This window comes from Falco punctatus, assembly GCF_963210335.1.
Source record: "Falco punctatus genome assembly, chromosome: 4".
Lineage (NCBI taxonomy): Eukaryota > Metazoa > Chordata > Aves > Falconiformes > Falconidae > Falco > Falco punctatus.
Genome location: NC_137583.1, coordinates 111,805,206 through 111,827,999, shown reverse-complemented (window position 1 = coordinate 111,827,999; position 22,794 = coordinate 111,805,206). Strand labels below are relative to the sequence as shown.

The 22,794-nt window shown below is 46.2% G+C and overlaps 1 protein-coding gene across 3 annotated transcripts in view; it reads right to left on the bottom strand.

The window, feature by feature from the left end:
• RAPGEF5 (Rap guanine nucleotide exchange factor 5) overlaps positions 1–22,794 on the bottom strand; it is a 173,498-nt gene that overhangs the window by 55,358 nt on the left and 95,346 nt on the right. For all 3 annotated transcript variants that reach the window (XM_080382161.1, XM_080382162.1, XM_080382160.1), the window contains exons 10-11: positions 11,319–11,422; positions 10,892–10,980 (exon numbers count right to left, since the gene is read on the bottom strand). In XM_080382161.1, coding sequence (XP_080238287.1) covers positions 10,892–10,980; positions 11,319–11,422 — 193 coding nt within the window. The remainder of the gene's footprint in view (positions 1–10,891; positions 10,981–11,318; positions 11,423–22,794) is intronic.

Below are 22,794 nucleotides of genomic sequence, written 5' to 3'. Positions count from 1 at the left end.
GGGATTTACAGAAAATGGTAACGTGGGAAAGAAAACGGCTGCATCAGCATACTATACAACAAAGCATCACCTACTGGTAGTAAGGGCAGCATGACAGCGAGCTTAGTAAAGTAACAATAATTGTAGTTTGGCTATAGCCAAAACCAGTCCCACTCCTGCGTACAAAAGGACTGAAGCTGCTACTTCCATAATACCATGAAACTGTTTGAACTCAGGGCATGTTAAGAAGGATTGCAGGGGAAGAAGGAATTAACAGCGTGAAAGTAAATTTAGTTCACAAGGGGGAAAAAAGCAGCTTTGAAGAACAGATTTCTTTCAGATTCTTAACACAGAACCTCAAAGCACAGGTCTTCAGTGAATCCATCCTTCCACCCTGTGGGCAGCGAATGAACATGCTCTTTATATTCCTCAGAAAATGTTAATCTCACAAGAAAATCATTGTATTATAGCAACTTTGAGCACTGGAACACTGGAATTCAAACCCTGAAGACAGTGCATGAACTGTATTCTTGGACTCAAAGATGCAGCAAGTACGTCAAGATACAGTTTTCTGTTTTCAGCATTCTTACAAAAAAATTCCACCACTCGGGGAAAACTTCCAAAAACCTCTAAATTTCAGAGCACCATCTCAGGGTTTTATAATGTTACAGAGAGCCTGCTCTTGGGAAGGAGTGCATTGCTGTATTCTGAAAACAACCTTCCGAAAGTGCTGACAGCAACACAGCAGTCATTAATGGACAAATTATTTATTTTTATATATCTTATAAATATATTTATATATTTATTTATGAATCTCTGTGTTGCAGAAGAAGAACACAAAAAGAGAGTACTGAAGATGGTGTCCAGTTTTTTGACAGTCTGCAGGTCAGGATTCAATAGTAAAAAGCCTCAAGAAGGAAGGAAAGGAAAACAACGTTCAGCGGTGAGAATGAGTAAATACCCAGGAGAGGTGGGGGGGCCGTGGTAGAGGGGACACGGTTGGGGTTCCTGAAGGCCTGCATGGTCTGCAGCTCCCACTGAAGGAACAGGACGTGCAGACACTTCATAAGAAGGAGCAATACGGATATTTCAGTTTTGCATTCCCAGTTCTTACCCTCACAGTTAACTGACCTGCCAGCCCACACGCCATCTGCTGCTATTATCTCCTACAGATCAGGTCCCACTTCTCCTCTACTAGAAACGGCAGCTCTGAGATAACTGGATATGTTTTGTAATCGGTCGGCTTCAATGAGCCACATTCTGGGGAGACAGGACTGTACCTGGGGGCTGAGAGGATCTAGACAGTTGTGTCACCTTCACAGTTCATGGTTGTCTTCTCCTTTCAGACACCACGCGTGGTGGTTTGATCCCTGCAGAGGAGCGGATCTCCAGCAGAGAGAGAAGTCAGTAAGTTACCATGAGTCAGACTGATTTCAGAATTTGGCCGTGACTTGCTGCTAAGCTGGTGCTGACTGCCTTTGCCGTTGCTTACTAGAACCAGTATGACATTAGGCGCAACAGAAGGAAAAGCTCCTTGTCTCCAGACCTGCAGCTGTGGAACTGACCCAGCCTCCAGCGGAGCATTTAAGCCAGACAGGGAATCAACCCAAGTGGCTGGCATACATTTAAGATGACAACTCCCCTGTCACGAGAGATCTCTTTGACATCACCTGTGCAGTGACTCAGTTTTCCTTTTTGCCTTTATGGCCCTCAGTCCCAAGCCTTCCGACTTCAGAACACTAGTTATTTCTACTATATTTGACACTGACCAGCCACACTCGGGTGATTAGAAAAGGACTCAGAGGCAGAAAAGGCAGAAACTAAGAGGCAATCTCTGCTATCCTTTTTATCACTAAAATACAAGCATTTTTATGAAATAAAACCTTGCCAATTGTTTTTTATCCCTTCCATACTCACTTCTTGGCTTAACACCACCAAACAATCATGAATTATCAAAAGCATCATTCTGAAAATTGTTCTACAGAAATATTTCTCAAATAGAAAAACACGCCTCTATAATCTGAGCTACTTAATGCACCTGTTTATATATATATATATATATATACACACACACGAGACCATGTAGCCTTTCATACATCTGAAACACTTACTCCATTGGTTTGATAATTTGTATCACCTAGACTTCCAATGTCATTAAGGCAAAAGTGATTTCACAAATAACTGATCAAAACTCTTTAGGGTCACATTAGCTTTCCAGAAACCTTACCAAATTCACAGTGTCAAAACAACTTGTCTTCCAGGTACCCCATCAAAATGTTTGTATCACCCAAGCTTATTTTGCAGTACAACAAATTAATACATTCTGCCTTTTACAACTTTAAAACCAAAATAAAATTAAAAGCCTTTTTCACCGACTGAAGAAAATTATTGTTCTTTACCTCCAAAAAAACTGTCCTGTTAGACCTACACTTCCCAATTTCTTTCTGTTTAAACCACTAAAATCATCAAAATCCCTCATATTGTCTACAATGCACAGCATAATAAATGGTTTCACACTAGGTTTTCACGATGGCTCCTTATCACGGTCTCACACAGCAAAAGGTGACGACTAGCTATAATGCACCACAGAATTACACAGAAAAAAACGAGGAACTAAGAATCCTATGATCTAATTGATTATCATATATAATGGGTAACTTTTTCCTCTGCAAATTTGACTCAAACACAAACCCCATTAAACCATTGCCTCAAGCTATTCTTGTACATGGTACAAAAACTTTTATTTAGGTGCCCAAGGTGCTCAAAGGTGCCCTGGTTCTTAAAGGTTCCTTGGTGCTTCTGGGCACGTTGAAACCATATGTTTGTCTGATGGCTACCTCAGTTCCTTTCCCACCTTGCTAGGGTGTGTTTACGCTATGAAAAGTATTTGTGGTGCTGAACCGAAAAAACACCATCAGTGTCTACAGAGAGAGTCCTGATCACGAAGACAGCTCTGATCACTCAGACTTATCACCATTCCCCACGCTGCCTCTAGTTCCCCAGGCACTGGGTATCATGGTGAGACGATCCAGGCGCAGCATTCCTGGACTCCACCTTTCCAAAAGTTTGCCCCAAACAAGCTTTAGTGCCCAAGGGCAAAAAAACCCACTTTTTCAGGTTTCAAGTCCTCATTTCCCAGAAATAACTGTCTGAGCTCCTGCCAGAAGACGGCATCTTAGACATATTCCCCTCCCTGGCGTTCCCTATTAGCTTAGGCATGGCTGCAGGGAATCCCAAACACGGCACTCCTCCTGCAAGCTGATTCACCTCACTAACGTTGCTGAAAATAATTCTACCAAAGGAAAAAAAGAAATAGCTTCCTACTAAGATACTTAGATCTACTTGGCACGAGGTCAAACCAAGTACAGCAGAGAAGGGGCTACATGGCAATGAACTGGAGAACAACTGGAGGATGTCAGATCTTCCCATGTGAGTAGAAGCCAGTGTCACTGCCACCAGCAGTCCCAGCTGGTGTCCCACCCTCATGCTATCCCCAGGGCTTCTGCTTCTCTTGTCCCAGCTCCTACTAGCCCTTTGCAAAGCCATTCAGCTGAAAACTGTTAACTCTGCTGCCAACTGAACTGGCAACTTGCTCAGTTGTTCTACCTGAAGGAACTAGTCTCTTACTATAATCTGATTAATCACTCCCAGACTGCAATGTGCTGCACGTGATACACTGGGTCAGATCAAAGGTCCCCATGAAAGAGAACCAGGTCTTTGACAGGAGCCAACAGAGGATACCCAGAGGAAGAAAAAAACTAAGAAAATGACAAATTCAGAGTTATCTCTCTGATGCAGCCTCCTAGCTTCCAGGGTGCAGCGCAGACTTTCCGAACGGGAAGCTGTATCAACAACACTGCAGCCATAGAGTTTCTGCCATGATTTTGCCTAATTTGGTTTTAAACCCTTCCAGCCTTCGGCTTCCACAAAATCCTCACAACAATGAGTTTCACAGTTTTGCTCTTTATTAGTTATAAACCCAGTAATTTCACTGTGTTACAAAACACTTCCCACATTATGAGAAACAATGAATTATCTTTCTATACTCACCTTCCCCACACAATTCATAGTCTCATAGGTCACCATATGCCTCTTTTACAGATACTGCTTTTCTATGATGACCAGACCTAGACTATGTATTCTTAGATGTATTCAATCTATACTTCCAATCACTCTTGCTGTTGTTTTTCGGCTTTCTTTAGTTCATTTACAACTTTTCTGAGCAAGGAAAGAAGGAACCATATTATACACACCATACTGCACAGTTATACAATGGTTGTAACTATGGTTCTTGCTTGTCTTCTTTCCTAATTGTCTCAAATACTGTTTGCCTTTTTGATCAATGCTGATCAAAACTTTCCAAGAACTATCCACACTATCTCCAAAGACCTATTTTCTGCATATTAGCCAATTCAGCACCTCTGCTGAATATGTATAATAAGGATTTCCTTTTCTCCATGTTAGAAAACACATTACTCTGCACTTTTCAAACTCAGATCTCATCTGCAATTTTATCACGCGGTCACACAGATTTTTATTCCTTTCATCTTTCTTCAGCTACAGGGCTGCTTTGAGGGGGCCAACTCCCAACTTATTTTCCCAGTCCTACTCTGCCCCATTCTTACTACTTTCATGAGGCTATTTTTGACTTGGATCAGCTTCCTGATCTAACTCACCTTGCAGGGACACCTAAGCAAAGTTTGTCGGTACGATGACAAGACAACACGACAGCTCAAACAGGCAGTCATAGGTGGGGATAATGGAGTATACAAGAACATCATCTTCAATGGTCACCAAAGGTGAAAAACCATGGCTTAATTTATGATGAGACCCTCAACCATTTAATATTATCAGTACATGCTGTTACCTCAGTTTTCACCCCACACTCAGCAGCGCCCAGTCTTCAGTGGAGACTCCTTTTCATTTTAAACACTGACACAATTTACTCTTACCTTTCATTTTCTCTCTTTTAAGTCATCACCAGCCCTGAAAAGTTTCTTCTCCCTTATCAAAAGGATCTTTAAATTTCTTTATGGATTTCTGGCAAGGGACTTTATCAAAAGCATTCTGGAAGTACAAATATAAGATATAGGCAGACCAGACCATATATACCCTCATACTCCCTCAAATCTTTAACAGCTCTAAAGGATACACAAGATCTGACTTACCTCTGAAAAAGAAAAAAAATGCCTTCCCTCATTGCAGTATTTCTGCATGCATTTCTTCCTTCTACATTTACTGTACTGCCACTCGATTTCCCAGCACAAAGTCCTAACTTTATGCTGCAGTTTTGCATCTAACCAAACTCCTGCAATAAGTCCAGCTGCTGAAGGTCCTTCTCTCCTGTTGTCCTCACCTGCACACCTCCTGCTCCCTGCCACCCTGTCCCTGTGTCACCGGCAAACTTTGTGCCACTGACAGACAAAGTGGGTCAGGAGACCACTCCATCTTAAAATTAATAATTTAGTATTTCCTAGGTTAGTATCAGCTAGGACCAGCTCCCTACCTGAGCCTGCTACAGAATCACATGACAGGCTGCAGAGACACAGAGGGACCAGTACAGAGGCAGGAATGAGTGGCTAGGGAAGGCTGAACTGCTACGTTTGACTACAGCACCAGTTTATGCTGGAATAATGTACTGGTAAAACGACAACCTTATTGCTCAGATGTTCCCCAAACAGAACAATTTCTTTTAATTGGCATCACATTTTCCCCCTTCCTCTGCCACCCCATCTGATTTATATGATAGATTACACAGCACTGTTAGGAGTTCAGTAATTTCATATCTGAGATCCTTTAGAAGTCTTTGGGGAGTAACATCTGATCCTGGTGATTTGCTACTATTCATTTTATTGATTTATTCTAAACCTACTTCTACAGATAAGACAGCTTAGACTCATGCTGCATGAAGCAACGGTCCTGTGCAAGAACCTCCCCAGGTTCTCTCACACTGAATATTGAGACTAATTATTTTAGCTTTTCTGTTATTCCAATGCTGATGTTGCTCCACGCAGTCTGCTAAACTCTTTGCCTCTCCTGTGGGCATGGCAGTAATATGTGTTTAGCCCACTCAGTTCACCAAGCTTTCCTAAGACTTCAGGGAAAAGTTTACAAAATCCCTCAAAATGATGACAGCTAACATTTCATTATAAAGGACTGGTAAGAGGAAAGGCTAGCAGACATTTATTGTCTCCATCCTAAGAGCTGGGAGATAGGATCACAAAGCGTTGGGCAAATATTCAGTCCACGTGCATCAGTTCCACTGACGTCGATTGTATGGAGTCACAGGACTGTTTTTTAACACCTTTTACTCACCAAGAATAAAGCGCAGTGAGCAAAAGTCCTAACAACATCCTTTATAGCCAAGACACACAGAAAAAATATCAAAAAGCAATCAGATTTTTTTTTCTGGGGTTATTAAACTAAAGACAACACCTAGAAAGGAGGAGGCGTATTCCTTTTTTGCAACATCATTTAGCTGCTGACTACGATCAGCTCATGCAAGACAGCACTGTTCTCCTAAAAAAGTCACATACAGTTAATTCCGCAGAGAGTGCTCTTACCCAACATCAAAGCAGTGTCATTGGTGTGAGTGTAGAAACAGGATGGATTAAATAAAAGCAACCCTTACTGCACAGCACTTCCAGGACAAACTGACATGGTCTGAAGGCCCCTCCTAGATGCTAGGTCAGGATCCCAAAGCTAAAACTGCTCCTGTGTGTCAGGGCACAGTTCCCACCAATGAAAGGATCATGCACAGTCCCAGATAAGGTGACACAGCACGGTACAAAGGTCATTACTTCTTTCTTTTCCTATTCCTAAGAAATTCACACCATACTTACACCTTTCTGCATCTGTTTTATCTACATCGTGAAGAACTGTTCCCTTTTTCTGTCCCATTAACACTTCTCCAGGCCATCTTTTGTCATTCTTCCCCCCTTGCCACAATCCCTTCCACCCAGTTCACTAAAAGCTGGTACATCAGTTAAGACCGACACCATCAAGTTCCTCCAGACATACCATTCCTCATTCACATTCTTTTTCCAGATCTCCACTTCCCACTGCTGCTTGCTCTCAAAGACCTTCACAAATCAATCTCTTCTCTCTACTCATTCCCTAAAATGAACCCCACAGTAGGGAGGTGAAAGACATGTAGTGTCATCAGATGCGAAGAGGAAGATGATGTTCTGCTTCGGCGACGTTCTGCACTTAAGCTGCCTGAGAGCGGTGGCCCAGTGGCCAGAAGGATATGGTCTGGGGCATCCAGGCAGGCCTGGAGAAGTAGCAGTGGATGTCATGATCACTGTGTCATTCCAGAGACTGCCAAACATTGAATGTAACCACCACAAAGCAAAACGGCATGTTTGAATAGAGACCACCAGTCAGAGGATATTTCCAAGACCAGATCAAGATAACATCCAGAGAAGTAAATGCTGGTAATGCTCAAGAAATAAAAGGTTTTGCAGAAAAGGATGACAATTCTGAAAGAAATGTTGTAGTCAGTGGGAAAGGACTATTGATCCTGAGAGGCTAAGATTTGGCCTCTTGGAGATTACTTGTTCAAATCCCCGTCCTTGATGAGGATTAGCCCAGGAGGCATGCCTTGCATTTTCTGCCTGGATATTGACATATTTAAAGTGTCTCACTCTGTTCAGTTCTTAAAACTTCAAACTGTCCTCTGAAGTACACACTAGGCAGACATCCCCCAGTGATCCCAACAACCTTAGAGATGACTCAGAGAAGTTGTTCGTCACGGGAAATTTGAAATTTCCATCCAAGTCATGGTAGGAAACAAGAACAGTCTTCTTGGGGGTTGGTACATTACAGGCTACAGTAAGTCGGCAAGATGAAAACTTTCCCCTTTCAGTTGGAAGCCTGGCAAATCTTTGTCACTGGCAAGCCCAAATTTAAGGTGATGCCACAAGAACTCACATATACTCCCTGGCATCACAAATAAACCCTCAGTCATTAAACAGTTATTAAGTACATTAAGCTTAAAGAGTCTTGCAAACCTCAGGCTTCCAAGACATCCTCGCCTACAGAAGTCATCTGAGCAATAGAGTCCAGCATCCTCTTTAGCGTCCTCATTTGCTGTAACAGTGCTCAGCCACGTCAGACAATGGGACGACTCTTCTGGTCAGGTCCCCACTTGTTTATTATAGCAGAGGATGCCACAGCAGACTGCTTAAGGTATCTTGCTACAGGTTTAGCAGCAGCTGAAGGGAGCCTTGAGGCCTGGACTGGAGCCCAGCTAAATTTATTCCAGACCAGCCCCACAGCTTCCTTTACTCACCCAGCTACAAACAGTACCTGCTGACTTGGGCTAAAAAATGGAGGATGGCTGGGAGCAATACATGGAGCATCATTCAGCCACGTCAGTGTTTATAAAAAGCGGTGCTCTGTGACCATGCTAGCCTCATGAGATAGTGGATTTTTTTATTATTTTTTTTAATGACCACAGAGGGTTGCGGTTATGATTTGTTATACAAAGGCTAGGAATGAAAACGTGCAGAGCATCCCTCCTTGGGAAGCAGTGCAAAGAGTCAAACAGAACAACAGTCCCCCATGCACCAGCGTATGTAAGAACAGCTCTTTCTCATGTTCTTTACAGACACAAATAAGCAAACTGGGCTGGGGGCTGCAGGGAAAGCAGGAGGCCAAGGAAGTCATCCTGGAATTGGCAAACTGACAGCAGGAGCAGCAGCTGGGTACAAGAACATCGTCCTTTTATGTTCCACAAATCTATGCCTGCTAAAACACAAGCCTGCGGGACTCTTGCGACATAACTGTCCTCTGAGATTGGCCAGACTGGAGCTACAAAAAATACAAAGAACGGCAAATCCAAGCACACAAACAGCAGGATGCCTTCAGGTACACACACAAAGATGTACACACGTACAGCCGATATGCCATACATCCTCATGTCAAATATCACCGAGTCTGCAAAACACAGCGATAAAAGCCATTACAGGGGCATCTGCCACATAAAACACTGGGAAACATAACTCCCAAAGTCTTCTATTTCGACAAAGTTCTGTATCACCAGATTAATCAAGTCAGAAGAAAACAGTACCTGAGGAACTACCCTTGAAGTGGAGGGCGACTGGGCATGCTTCTTTTGTGATGGCAAACAACTGAAGCCACAGCCACTTTGTTCTGTCCCCAGGATCAGGTTAACCTTGGCTACAGGGCAGAGCTAATTGTTTCTTTCTAAAAGGAGTTAGGATAAGGCACAAGAGGTGAGGGGAAGCCAATCAACCTTTAAATACATCGCCATCTGTTAACAACCAGTCAAGTAGTGGTTTAGCATTTGTTTTGAGGGCAGTTTACCAGCCCCTCTCTGTAACAATAAGAACAGGCTTAGGAACAGCCTCCCGGAGATGTGAGGGAGAGAGCGCAAAGAAGAATGAAAGAAAAGGTAGAACACGTGAGGATGTATACAGCATCTAATGCTTTATGTACGGAGTGCTTTGTATTTACTAACACTAAAATATAATGCGTATCGCTAGTGAAAATTTCATTGTTTTCCAGCAAGCTCGTGATCTTAAAAAAAAATCCAAACAAGCAGATTATAAAGGCGGACAGCTAATGCTCCTTAATCTGCAAATGATAAACATTAACGGGGAAACTTAATCTGGATCCAACATTTGACCTAAAGGGCCAAGGAAGGACCCTTACTACACCGCCTAAGAGCTGGCTCAAGTAAATTACACCCAGAACTAGTCTGCTGAAGGAAAACAATCGCAGCCTCTCTCTGCACTAAATATTAATGCCTAGGCAGACAAAAGCAGCACTAGGAATACCGTAATAATATCACCAGGAGACACTCTATACGTTTCTTCGGGGCATTCATACATCAGGGCTAGGAATATGCCTATTGTCCCACATTAAACTAATGACTTGTCCCGAGAACCCAATCCTGACATTCCTCTGGGAATTGCAGATGTTATTTCTATTTTCAGTCACTTAAAAGGATTAAAGTGTGTTTATTCTCAGTAATCTCATTTGCAGAGAGAGAGAGATACAGAGGCAGCAGGAGTATGCGTTTTAACCCTAGTGGGAACGATCAAACGCACAGCTCCATTTACAGCCAGCTGCCTTCCTCGGCTCTTCGGTGTTCCGGACCTCCGGAAAGTCTCACCAGCCTGGCCGCTTCCACTCAAACCATCGATGATTCGCAGCTTGCAGGCACTTCTGATAAACTGCCCCAGGAGCTCTTGGTGACAGCAAGCTGTGCATATAGCCAAGAGATCCAGCTGAAAATTAAACTGCACGTCAAGTAGCCCGATCAATATAATAATTGCTTTAGGCTGGAACAAACTACAATGTCTGTCGAAGACACACAAGTACAGCACCAGGCTACACGCTGTGCCTCGGGTTATGAGGAAATTTATAAGCCGTGCTTATGACACAGAAGATGAGCCGAATTGCCGGGCGGTGGCAGAACGGTAGTTAGCCCGGGGGCTGGAGTGCGCGGCAGGTATTCTCATCCCTGTAACAACAGCTTATGCTCATCGCCGTAACAACAGCCTGGCTGCGAGGGATGGCAGCCTCTGCCGAGGCGGCCGGTGCTACACGGAGCGGGCCGGCCCCGCGGCCCGGGCAGCGGCGAACGCGCAAGGCAAGAGGGGCTCAAGCTGCCGCCGAGCGCGCGGCTGCCGAGGGCTGCCCCGGCCGCTGGCGTCCCCGCTGCCGGCGTCCCCGCTGCCGGCGCCCGCCCGCGGTCCCGCCGCCCGCTGCCGGTTGAACACCAGGCCGGAGCGCGGCTCTCGGCCGGGGGTGCCCCGGAGCGCCCGCCCCGCTCTGCCGGCCCAGCACCGGGACCTCTTCCCCGCTCCCCCCCCGCACCGGGGACGGGCGCTCCCCAGCCACTGCGCCCCCCCCCCCCCCCCGCGCCCGGTTCGCTCCTTACCCGTCTCTTTGTCCTGGGCGGCTTCCAGGTGCAGGTCGCTGAGGAGATGCTCCAAAATCTTCTCCGGCGTCCCCGACACCACCACGTATCTGTCGGAAAGCAGAGAGTCCCCGGAGTCATCCTCGGTGGAAGACTGCGAGCGGCTGCTCCACTCGTCCTCCTCGTCCTCCTCGTCGATGTACTTGAAGTAAGGCACGTCGAAGGTGGGCAGCGGCCGCTCCCCGCCGCGGCCCGCCAGCGCCTCGGGCACCCGCACCCTGCCGCTCCCCATGGCGCCCCGCTCCCGCCGCGCCGCCCCCCTCAGGCGCGCCCCCCGGGGGCCATCGCCCTGCCGGGGGCCGCGGGCCGCCGCCCCGCCCGCTGCCGCCGCCGCGGAGCCCGGCCCGGCCGGCCCAGCCCCGCGCTCCCGGAGCCGCGGAAGCCTTACCTCCCGCGCCGCTCGGGGGCCGGGCTGCGTGACCACACCTTCCGCAGCACCAGCGCTGCGCCGGCCTCCTGCCGCGCCCGCTCGCCGCCGCCTCCATCGTCCGCCTTGGTGCGCAGGGGGGGAGAGCGACAGAGAGAGCGCGGTCAGTGCCCGCCGCCGGCCGGGGCCGCGGGCTCTGCCCGGCTGGGCTCGCTGCTGGGGGCTGCCCTGGGGAAGGGGCTCCCTGCCCTGCGGGGCCGGGGGGAGGAACGGGCTGCGCTTTGCGAGCCGCGCTAGGCATCGCGTGTTGGATGTAAATTCGCGGGGGGGCGGGGGAATGCGGTTTCCGTGCCCCCGAGGTGACGGCTCGCTCAGTTCCCAGCCGGCCAAACAGGGCAGGGGCAGGTAACAACGGCCCGAGAGCGGCGAGCGCTCCCGAGCACGCCGGTAACGCAGCAGCATATACACCTTCCGCGAAGCATCTCCCCTGTACCTCAACAAAGGCGATAAAACCACTGGGACAGGCACGCGATGCGTGCCGCTCAGCGCCTCCGGAAATACTCCGCGTACAAACAAATCCCGCCCCCCCCCCCCCCCCCCGCCTTTTCAACAACTTTTCAACTTGGGGAAACAAACCGCCCCACAGAAAGTTATGCCCAGTGACCGCCTGGCGTGTGAATCTCGCTGCGATGCGGACACTGACTTTCTCCCCGGAACGGACGGGCGCACAACGACCCCCCGTTTGTGCCCAGCCCGCCCGGCCGCCCCGAGCAGCAGAGGAGGCCCGGCTGTTGCCCGACACGGAGCGCTGCAACGCGGCGGCTGCCGGAGAGCGGCTCGCAGCCCCCTGCCAGGTCCCGCCGGCAGCCTCCGCCACCGGAGGGTGAGCAACACAAAAGAGGCAGCAGGGTCAGTGCAAGTGCATCCACTAGCTGCTGTTCCTCTCGTTCTGACCCGGTTTACTTATATCGTTTAGTATGTCAAACGCTCGTACAGATACTACTCAAGTGAGAAAAAACAGCGTTTGCGCATCAAGTGCACGGCATCCAGCAGTGACAAAGTCTTCAAGTGGGCTACAGACTGCTGAGGAACAGATCTTGGCAAAACAAGGGAAACAAACCACTTTATGATCCCTCTTTCTGTTATTTTATTTCCTATTCCAAGACCCAGCGAGACTGATTGCTGCTGCTGGTTGTCACTGTGGTGCAGGCATGTCCAAAGATTCAGCCCCTGCCCTGAAGAAGTTTTCTTTATCAGTAAACAACATGTAAAATTGATCTGCTAAATTTCTACAAGGTCAGATGTACAGGTACTGAGCCAATTAATGTCAGATATTCATTGTAACGCTCCCAGGGGACATTACTGAGCAGCCGCGTTACAGGAATACTGATGCATTAATTGTAATCTTCCATTTCACCGGCCGTGGGTTTTTGTTGCCTGCGTATCTGAAAAGCTGCAATGAAAGAAGCAGCAAAAGAGAAAGACAGGAAGAACAAGAAACAGGTGCAGCATTAAAGCCATTCACTAACAGAGAGGTTTACCCAAAGAAATAAATCTCTCCATTTCTGTCTTTTCTCTGGCATCCTCTAAACTAGCCCCGATCCTCATTTCCCTGTGCTCGCTGACATTCCACATTGCAGTGCATACAGGGCATATATGTGATGCATAGTGCTGTTTATACAAACCATCTATTTCCACATATATGGGGATGGATTTTAAGCATACCTACATACATTACATACATGAGCAGCTGGCAGCAAGTCAACAGGGAGCACAGGGAGGGTGAAAGCTCTCTCATACTGAAAGGACATTAACAATGGTTGTTCTGGAAGACGGTGTTTCTCCTTCAGCTTCTCACCAAGCAGAAACATTTTCAGAAACCCTCTTGGGTGACTGTACGCAAATTAATTGCATAAAGTGCCCCAACGGTAAGATTTTCATAAGGCTCTTCCTCTTGTCCTTGCTGTTTTATCAGTTTTGAGGAAGAGAAAAATCAATCTATTTTATCAGGAAAGACAAAAATTGTGCAAAATCAAGGCCAATCAGGTTTAGTTTGGATTTTCCTTACCTATAATAACTATTTCCAAAAGAGAAATTCCTTTATTTTGCTATCTTCTTATAAAAATAATTTCACTTTAAGGGAAGAATTATTATTTCATTAAAATCCCAGTTATGCACGACATTTTTGATGTTCAGTCAGACCCCTTAATCGTACTACAAGCAGCAACAATTAATGCAAACAAAGCAAAACACAAAGACAAATCCTACGTATTTTCCCCGTTTTTACAAGTTCTGATTTCACTACAGATATTACTCTAAAATGACATCAAGGCACACTTCATTTATCAGAATCTTGAATGGTCCGTGAAATAATTAATTCTTTCTGGAAGAAAACCAGGCTGCTTGCAGCATGTTCCATCTAAATCCAGTGGCAGATGAAGAGGAGGATGCAAGCGGCCCCCAAGTGACAGCATCGTGCACTGAAGAATAAGGCAGCACCCTAGCTGAGTCCCTAGAAGTCAGCAGGCTGACTCAGGGACATCCTCATCATACCCCCGATCAACAGCAAAGCCTCCTTTTTCAGACCTTTACGCAGCCCTTGCTTGAGCAACCTGCACCAGCCGTGCAGGAGCACAGCCGCCCAGTGTTACCGTCTCATTTTACGGCTGCAGAGATGAATAGGGGCAAGGAGGCTACCGCAGGGTCGTGCTGCAGATCAACAGCGGAATTGTGGTTCACTGGGGTGATGCTACACTGGCACCTTGGCTTTGAGCTCCCCACACTGTCTGTCTGGCGTTTATTTCACTCCAGTGCAGAGGGTAGGGAACAACTCCCAGCTGCCTGCGTCAGAATATATTTGGACTTGTGCTTTCATAGAGGTGGGACAGGATTGTGTAGAGCACCAGGAATGCTGCACTGTCTCAATTCGCATGTGGCCATAAGCAAGTCACTCGTGCAGACTCTCCCTGTCTCGGTTCTCCCTTCAAAAGCACCATTTGCATCCTGCTGGGATGTTAGAATCAGCTGCTGGTGCACACCACCCATCACAAGGAAATTTAGCTAGCATCCATGAAACTGTGCGTGGCAAACATTGAATTTCACACTTATTACAACTTTTAATTAATCATCTCTTGACAGCTAAACACAGTGCTATGAACCTCTACGTCACTTCCCAGCAGGAGTTTCAAGTAAACAGTAAGGCCCTCTGGACTCAGTGGATGTTCTAACCAATATTATGGTAAATTTTCCATTCCTCTCATCCATCTTCCCAATACTGAGATTAGCCATTTATCTCCCAGGTAATATATTTTAACAGCAGACAAGTGCTACCTTTATTTTCATCATGAAAGGAACCCTGGGGTGGTATAAATATTTATATGATTATAAGAATGAAACAGCTGGAAGTCCTCGCTTAGCAGGCCTTAACTTCTGTAAGTTACACTTTGCATCAGTAGGAATATGACCCTCTGAATTACCACTGGGGCAGAAGAAAGCAGAGGTATGTACGGTACTGCTGAAAATAGCCAGTGTGCCGGCTTCCTTATGCAAGACATTAGATTTCTGGGTTATTTGCAATTGGCAGGGAAGAATCTAACCTATGGCCAAAGGAACCGGTAACTTTGGTGTCAGTCAGGGATATTTCCATATTCCTTGAATTCACAGAATCACAGAATGAACCACAGAACGGCTGGGGTTGGAAGGAACCTCTGGAGATCATCTAGCCCAAGCCCCTGCTAAAGCAGGCTCACCCAGAGCAGGTTGCACAGAATTGCATCCAGGTGGGTTTTGAATTATCTCCAGAGAAAGGGACTCCTCAACTGGGCAGCCTGTTCCAGTGCTCTGTAACCCTCAAAGTAAAAAAGTGTTTCTTCATACTCAGATGGAACTTCTCGTGTTGCAGTTTTTGCCCGTTGCCCCTTGTCCTGTCGCTGGGGACCGCTGAAAAGAGCCTGGTCCCATCCTCTTGACACTCACCCTTAAGACAATGGATTACGCTGATGAGATCCCCCCTCAGCCTTCTCCTCTCCAGCTACACAGCCCCAGCTCTGCCAGCCTCTCCTCACCAGGGAGGTGCTCCAGGCCCCTCACCAGCTCCGCAGCCCCCGCTGGGCCCTCCCCAGCAGCTCCCCGTCTCCCGTGACTGGGGAGCCCAGCGCTGGGCCCAGCACTCCCGATGGGCCTCACCAGCCCGAGCAGAGGGGCAGGATCAGCTCCCCGCACCCGCCGGCCACGCTGCCCCTAACGCGCCCCAGGGTCCCACCCGCCTTCTCGGCCACAGGGCCACCGCTGGCCCGCGGGCAACCGGCTGTCCCCCAGCACCGCCCGACCCTTCCCCGCAGAGCTGCCCCCCAGCAGCCCCCCCCAGCCTGTGCTGGTGCAGGGGCTGTCCCTCCCCAGGGCAGGACCCCGCGCTGGCCCCTGTGGGACCCCACGAGGTCCCCTCCCCCCGGCTCTCCAGCCTGCCCAGGCCTCGCTGAGGGCAGCACGGCCTGCTGGTGTCCCGGCGGTTCCTCCCAGTTTGTGCCATCGGGAGACCTGCCGAGGCTGCGCTCCGTCCCCTCAGGTCACCCGTGACCCAGCTGAACGGGACGGGACCCGGTGCTGAGCTGGGGCACAGCGCTGGCTACAGGCCCCCAGCTGGGCTCTGCGCCGCTGGTCACAGCCCCCGAGCTCTGCCCTCAGCCCCTGCTCAGCCCATCACTGCCCACCCGCCTGACCCACGCTCCTGAGCTTGCCCGGGGGCTCTGGTGGGGGACGGTGTCAAGAGCCGGGCTGAGGTCAAGGTAGGCACCATCCACCGCTCCCCTCATCCACCCGGCCAGTCATTCCGCCGTAGGAGGCTGTCAGGTTGCCAGGCACGGCTTCCCCTTGGTCAATCCACGTTGACTGTCCCTGGTGACCTTCTTTTTCTCCACGTTTGGAGCTGACCTCCAGGATGAGCTGTTCCATCACCTTTCCAGGGGTGGAGGTGAGGCTGACCAGCCTGTCCTTTCCTGGGTTCTCCTTCTTGCCCTTTTTGTAGACTGGAGTGACACTGGCTTTCCTCCAGTCCTCAGACACCCTCCTGTTCTCCATGCCCACCAAAGATGATGGACAGTGGCTCAGCAATAACGCCTGCCAGCTTTCTCAGTGCTCGGGGGTGATCCCATCAGGGCCCATGGGTTTGTGGGTGTCAGGTTTGCCTAAACGATCTCTAACCCGATCCTCCTCGACCAAGGGAAAGTCCTCCTGTCTCCAGACTTTCTCTCTTGCCTCCAGCATTTGGGGTTCCTGAGGTCCGGCCTCAGCAGCAAAGACGGCATTCAGTACCACCGCCTTCTCTGGGTCCTTTGTCACCAGACACCCCCCTCATTCAGCAGCGGGCCCACATTTTCCCTAGTCATCCTTCTGCTACTGATGTACTTGAGGAAGCCTGTCTCCAGCATCTCTCCACATGCTTTTATTAAAAAGGGACCAGACCCAGAACTACCCCAGCAAACCCCAGATCCAGAAAGACTCTCACATTGCTGGCTTCAGTGGGTAAAGGAGTAATAGAGCAATTAAGAGGTAACTTATAAGCACCTATAAACTTAATGGAGCATGGAAAATCCAGTCTGCAGACAGATTTTCCTGCTGCCAAACAACCTAGCAAAGGCAAAGAGAATCTTCTTTGGGCAACACGCTACAAAGCAAACTTTACACAGGCTATCTGCTTCAAAATCACATTAAATAACAAAGAAATTCCCTCCTCTAAGAGTTACAGACGGCAGGAACATTTTGTTTCCATAGCACAATTTTGTACAACTGACTCAACGCCATCAGATAATGCTCATCACTTCTGCTGCTATGTCTTTTGATGCTGATGCCAGGGCATGGCCTTGAGAGGTACAGGAAAAGGCATACACAAAGGATTCCTGGGGCTGTTTGTGTTCTGAAAAAGAGACCACTCCCCTCAGTGAACACATGGAGCTTCCCTGCACACACGGATACACTTCCATGTAAAAACTGTGAAATACAAGAGTGGAGGCTGGAAGTGGGTTCAGAAGCACAAGTGTAGAGAGGCTTCCACTGCAGTGCAGGGAAGTACTCAGAAAACTGACAGAACGGGAAAAAAGCCACAAAATGACAAGATCCTGATTTCAGAAGACTGATTGCTTTCCTGGGCAGGTATTTTTTTGCTTTGATGTTATAATCAGTTCCTGGTGCATATTACCCATGCAAAACAAGAATTACAAGAACGTGATTAAGACAGAAAGGTAGAGTCCGAAAACTGGAAAACACTGACTAGTATTCTTTAATATAGATTCTTTTAAAACATAATAAAACTTTTTTTTTTCTTGACTATGCCCTGCTCCATCCCTACAGCTCTGCCTTGTTCAGCACATGTTGAGGTCTTGCTCTGGGACTGGGTCCAAGCTGCGACAAAAGGTCCTTGTCTGTTGGGACCCTGCTGTACCCACTGCAAAGGCTGGAAGCACCTGCCTCCACAGTGTGACACTGAGGTCCCCAAACCCAAACCTGCCCACTGAGAACTAGTTTGAACACAGCAAAAGTTACAGTTATAGCTGCTTTAGCTCATTACATCCTACAAGCAGATCCTGGCCTAAGAGCAGAGAGCTACAGCTGTAAAGGAAACCCTTCACGGCTCAGGCTGAAGCATGCTCAGAGCTTACTGAGCCTTCAAATATTAACCTGCAAAGCTCTAGAAACTCTTTACACAGCGTGTATAAACTGCATTTTTTGGCTCTAACTTGGGCCAGATTTGGGCAGATATTTATGAAGATGGTACAAAAAACCAAAGACTTTTCCCCAAAGGGATTTCAGATCCCACTTCAGAAGTACAAGAGGAAAAGAGCTTTTCAGAGAACTACTGCCAGATTTTTTTTCAACAAAGCAAAACAGTATTTACCCCTAACCTTACTCTCAGCAGCTTCTGAAACATGTTGGCTGCATTTTTCATTAAAAATTTAAATAGGCTGAGGCAGACACCTTTCAAAATAACCAGATAAGATGCAACAACTCTTAGAAGCAATGGAAAATGAAGTCTTACAACGTGAGGCATTTGCCAGTGCTAGTAGTAGACAATGAGATGAGTTCTGGCTATAAAATACAAACATATTTATATCACAGACATGAAAGAAAGTACAACCCCTCCCTCAACATTCTATTAACAACTCCTCCTGTAAGAGACACTCTTTCAGACAGCATCTATCAAAGACTAAGATGATTGCCTGCCTACACTTCACTCTGTTTTCCCCTGGAATCTGTCATTGTGGAAACTGCAGAATTACATTTAAAGTCACCAAAGCACAAACAGATGTACAAAAATGACTCTATTCTTTAAAGGCTATTCCTCTTTATTTTCCAAAAATGAAAATGAAAACACATCACAATTAAGTGGAGATGGATGACAATATATCTGATCTCTGTGGATAATCCATCTCAGAATACGTTGCTGTATTTCGCAGAGTTTTGAGAGAGACCAAAATCTGCATTAAGAGGTTTGATTCTCTTTCAACGACAGCAGGAGAAAAGCATTCCAAAGTCCCCAGCACAGCTTAACCCAGCTATATAAGCAGAAGACTGGTATTTTTTCTGTGGTGGCTACCCTTTTTTTATTCTAGAAAGACAAAACCAAATATGAGCTAGTACTCTACCTCTATTTAAAATACCACAGCACAAAACATTTTCAGTGGAACTGCCTACCTTGTAGTCAGTTGCATGATAACCACTTTTTCCAGATTTCAAGGGGAAAAGTACCTTACAGGACTGCAGGAACATCAACAGCAGCTTTTCATATCACAATTCTTAAGAATCAAGAAAATTCTTACATAAGGCTGTGTTATTTTATATCACTATAAAATACAGCTCATAGCATATACATATGACATTTTATTATTTTTCTCATCCAATGAACTTTTCTCAGGTTCTTCTTTGTACTCTGATATTTTTTGTTTCCTTCTGCAGTTGCTAAATCTACCTTCATAAACATGCACTAATTCACTGTATACTGAGAGAAACAGAAATCCACCAATGACAAAACATAAAATACTTTAAATTATTTGACCACCATGTTCCCCAGTAAAGGGCACCCAGGGATCATACCAAAACTTCCCGCTGGTCTCACGCTGAGCTATCGGTCTCAGAGATGAACAACAAAGAGCCGATATTTGGCTCAACACAACCACCTCTGAATTTATCAACTTTGCAAATGGTGATAAAATAAGCATGAGCTACATCAGAGAAAAAAAAATCAAAATCCTTTGTTGCTGAAGCCGATTTTGAATATTGCATCTGATAATGCACAGAACAAGCCCTTTTAGAAAAACTGTTGGTGCTGTCATCTGCATACTGAGTATCTGCGGCAAAGGCAACGTTAATAACAAGTTACCCTTGTAGAGGGGTCAAAAGGACAGTGCTGGTAAGACAGAGATGACAGACAACAGGCATCAGGGAAAAGATTAATATCCCTACACAGTCATACATCAAGGAACTCAATTTTTGCCTGTAATCCCAAAACTGCTGAGAGTAGGATTATTTCTGCTTTCCCTATTACTAAGAAGAAAGAAACTGCTCATGGGAATAGGGCACTGCTAAATGCAAGTCCTTATGTGAGCGGAAAAGCTGTGGTTAGGTCCTAGGGCAAAAAAAATAAAGCTCAGCCTCACGATGTTCCCAAGCAGTGGTCCCACCACAGGTGAGGTTGCGGCTTCATTGTGCAGGCGACTTAAAAAACATGAAAAAAAAATCTATGTAGCTCAAGAAAGACAAAAGGAGTGAGAGAAGAGGACCCTCACATGGCATTTCATTGCAGATTAGTAGCAAGAAATGCCCTAAATTGAGACCAAATTGTCTGTACCCCTGACTAGCCCCCAGTTACCTCCAAATATCACCATTTAAGGTGAGTGCACTTTTACAGATCAGGCTTTAATGAAAGGAAACAATATGTCTAACACAGGGAAAAGGGCACACTTTCTAAAATGACATGAAAAAACTCATTACTGGTGTCACAACCACCGAAGTAACGATATCATAACCTTAACACTCCACAACTCTTTGTCAGCTAATGAAAAATGTCTTTTTAAGACGACTGAAGGCTATGCATGTTGGTTTTCCCTTTCTTGCAGCACATGCTCTTCAAAGCTCTTAGTAGGTACTTTTGACAGCCTGACAGAGAGCTACTTCCTTGGCAAGGACAACCTAGGAGACGTTCTCTCTGTAACCATACAACAGCAGAGGTGAAAAAAGGGGGGAGGGAGGGAGGAGAAAGAGACAAAAGATACGAGGACGGTATTAATATTGTTATCATTCTCTCACAGCTGCCAGGGCAGCACTTACTTCAAAAACACCAGGATATGGAAGAATTGCAGGCCTGGAGCATGCGTATTTGTAGAAAAACCTGCACCACACCAGGGCAAATTAACATGACTGTAGAACAAAAGAGGCAGGTACCAACCGTCCCTTGCAGTGCCCCTGCAATTAACATGCTGGGGTGTGGAGCTGGCTGGAAATTTTCCAACGCAACTTTTTTTAAAATGTGGATTTACTACAACTCAAACAGTGCCAAAACACATCAGTTCAAACAAAAAGCACCCTGCCAGGCTCCCTGCACCGCCTGCAGTACTGCCCACCCAGGCTGGCAGGGCTTCTGCATCCCCTGCCCTCCAGGAGCTCATCAAGCCTGGAGGTCCAGGTCCCAAGGGAAGTGGTAGGAAAATTAAATCTCGATGTCTATCCTAAGAGAGTTTTGCAATTGTACTATTTTCATCCGAATGGAAACTTCCCCTGCCCCCCACCCCCCGGCCCAAGAATGTAAAGTTTCCTGTAGGACAAAAATTCAAACGCCAGATGCAAGTATCTCATTTGCTTATAGAGTAGAATAGAATAGAATAGAATAGAATAGAATATGTAGATGAAGCAACAGTTCGAGCCCACAGCTACAGAAGAGTGTCTTCCAGTGACGTCAGTGGCAGCGGATAAAGCCTTATCTGCCCTGAAAAGCATGAGGGAAATAATATAAAAAGTGCAGGAGTGCAGGACTTACATCTTGGTCGGGAAGGGGCAGGAGTGCTGAGGATTTGAGGAGGACTGCAGAGTTAACCTAGATACCCCAGGACTGATAAAATATACTACTATTACCATACACCTCAGGGAAAGAAAAACAGAAGATGATTGACTAGATATACAGAAGTTATACTTGAGAATAATCTTAACATCAGAAGAGTGAAATTCTAGAAATTACTGGGGTATGAGGGGAACTAGGTAACAACCTGATTAACATCTAGCAGGGCTGGAACTTGGCTTCTACGGCAGCCCCCAGACAGTTTTCACACAAGAACGAAAACTGCAGCTCACTGACATTAGTGGATTTAATTTATTAATGTAGACTAATATTCACCTTTGTAAGGACACGTGTACAAAGGCCTTACAGCCTTTATAATGGATATAGCGATAAATAAGGTCTCCTGCAGGAATGAGAGAGAGATGGCAGTAAATATATGACACTGTCAGCGTTATATTGCTCTAATTACCCGTGTTGGACACATACGGCTTCTAAGTCAGACAGACAAGATTGCTGATCTCTTTCTTCGCCTTTCCCTCCAATTTATACTTGCTGTGAAGTGAAATATTATTTTTAAAAAACTGACATTAGTTACTACCTACCAAAGCAACCTTTGTCTCTTGCACCTCTCAATGCTGCCAGTGCCGTTACTCCAATAAAAATAAAATAAAATACATACTCTATCCACATTATATGCTACAATTCCAAACTAGGAAGGCTAAAATTTGTCTACTAAACTGAGGTGCTGCTCATTACATTTACCACTGTAAGGCATATATCTTTTTGTTGAAGCATTATGCCCACAGAAGGATTCAGCTGAATTTTCACAAGTGAGTACTCAGCAAAGGCCAGGAGCTGGTTCTGGCCTCGCAAAAGCCTTAAGATAAACTCTGAAACTGAGAATACTATATAAAGCTCGGACTCATTCTCAGGAACTCCAGAATTAAACTCTTTCAAATGCACTGACATTTAACACAATCTTCAAACAGCAAGTGTGAAAAAGCACTGAGTAAAGGAGTAAAAAAAAAAAAGACATCTAAAGCTAATGTTTAAAATAAACCAAATGTATTTAACTTCTAGCCCAACAGTAGATGTCACAAAGTAGAGTGTACATTCTGTGTTTTGGTGGTTGTTTTCAACTAAGTTAGATACAATGCAGTGATTTCTTTCAAGAAAAGCATGAATCACTACAACTACAGTTTTCTTGGGTTTAGATGATGGTTTTAACTCCCTTCAAAACAGGCTGAAATGACCAGCCTTTTAACTAATGCTTTCTAATTCATTCATTTCAATCATTCAAAAAATAGATAAGCCACTAATCACTCACAGATTTGATAATGTATCCTAAGTAGACAGCAATGCGTAGAGCATGCAATCAAGCTGCTAAAAAGAAAGGAAAGAGGAGTTAGAAGGAAAAATAAAACTCAATTCTTCCACCTAATAGCAGGAGATTTG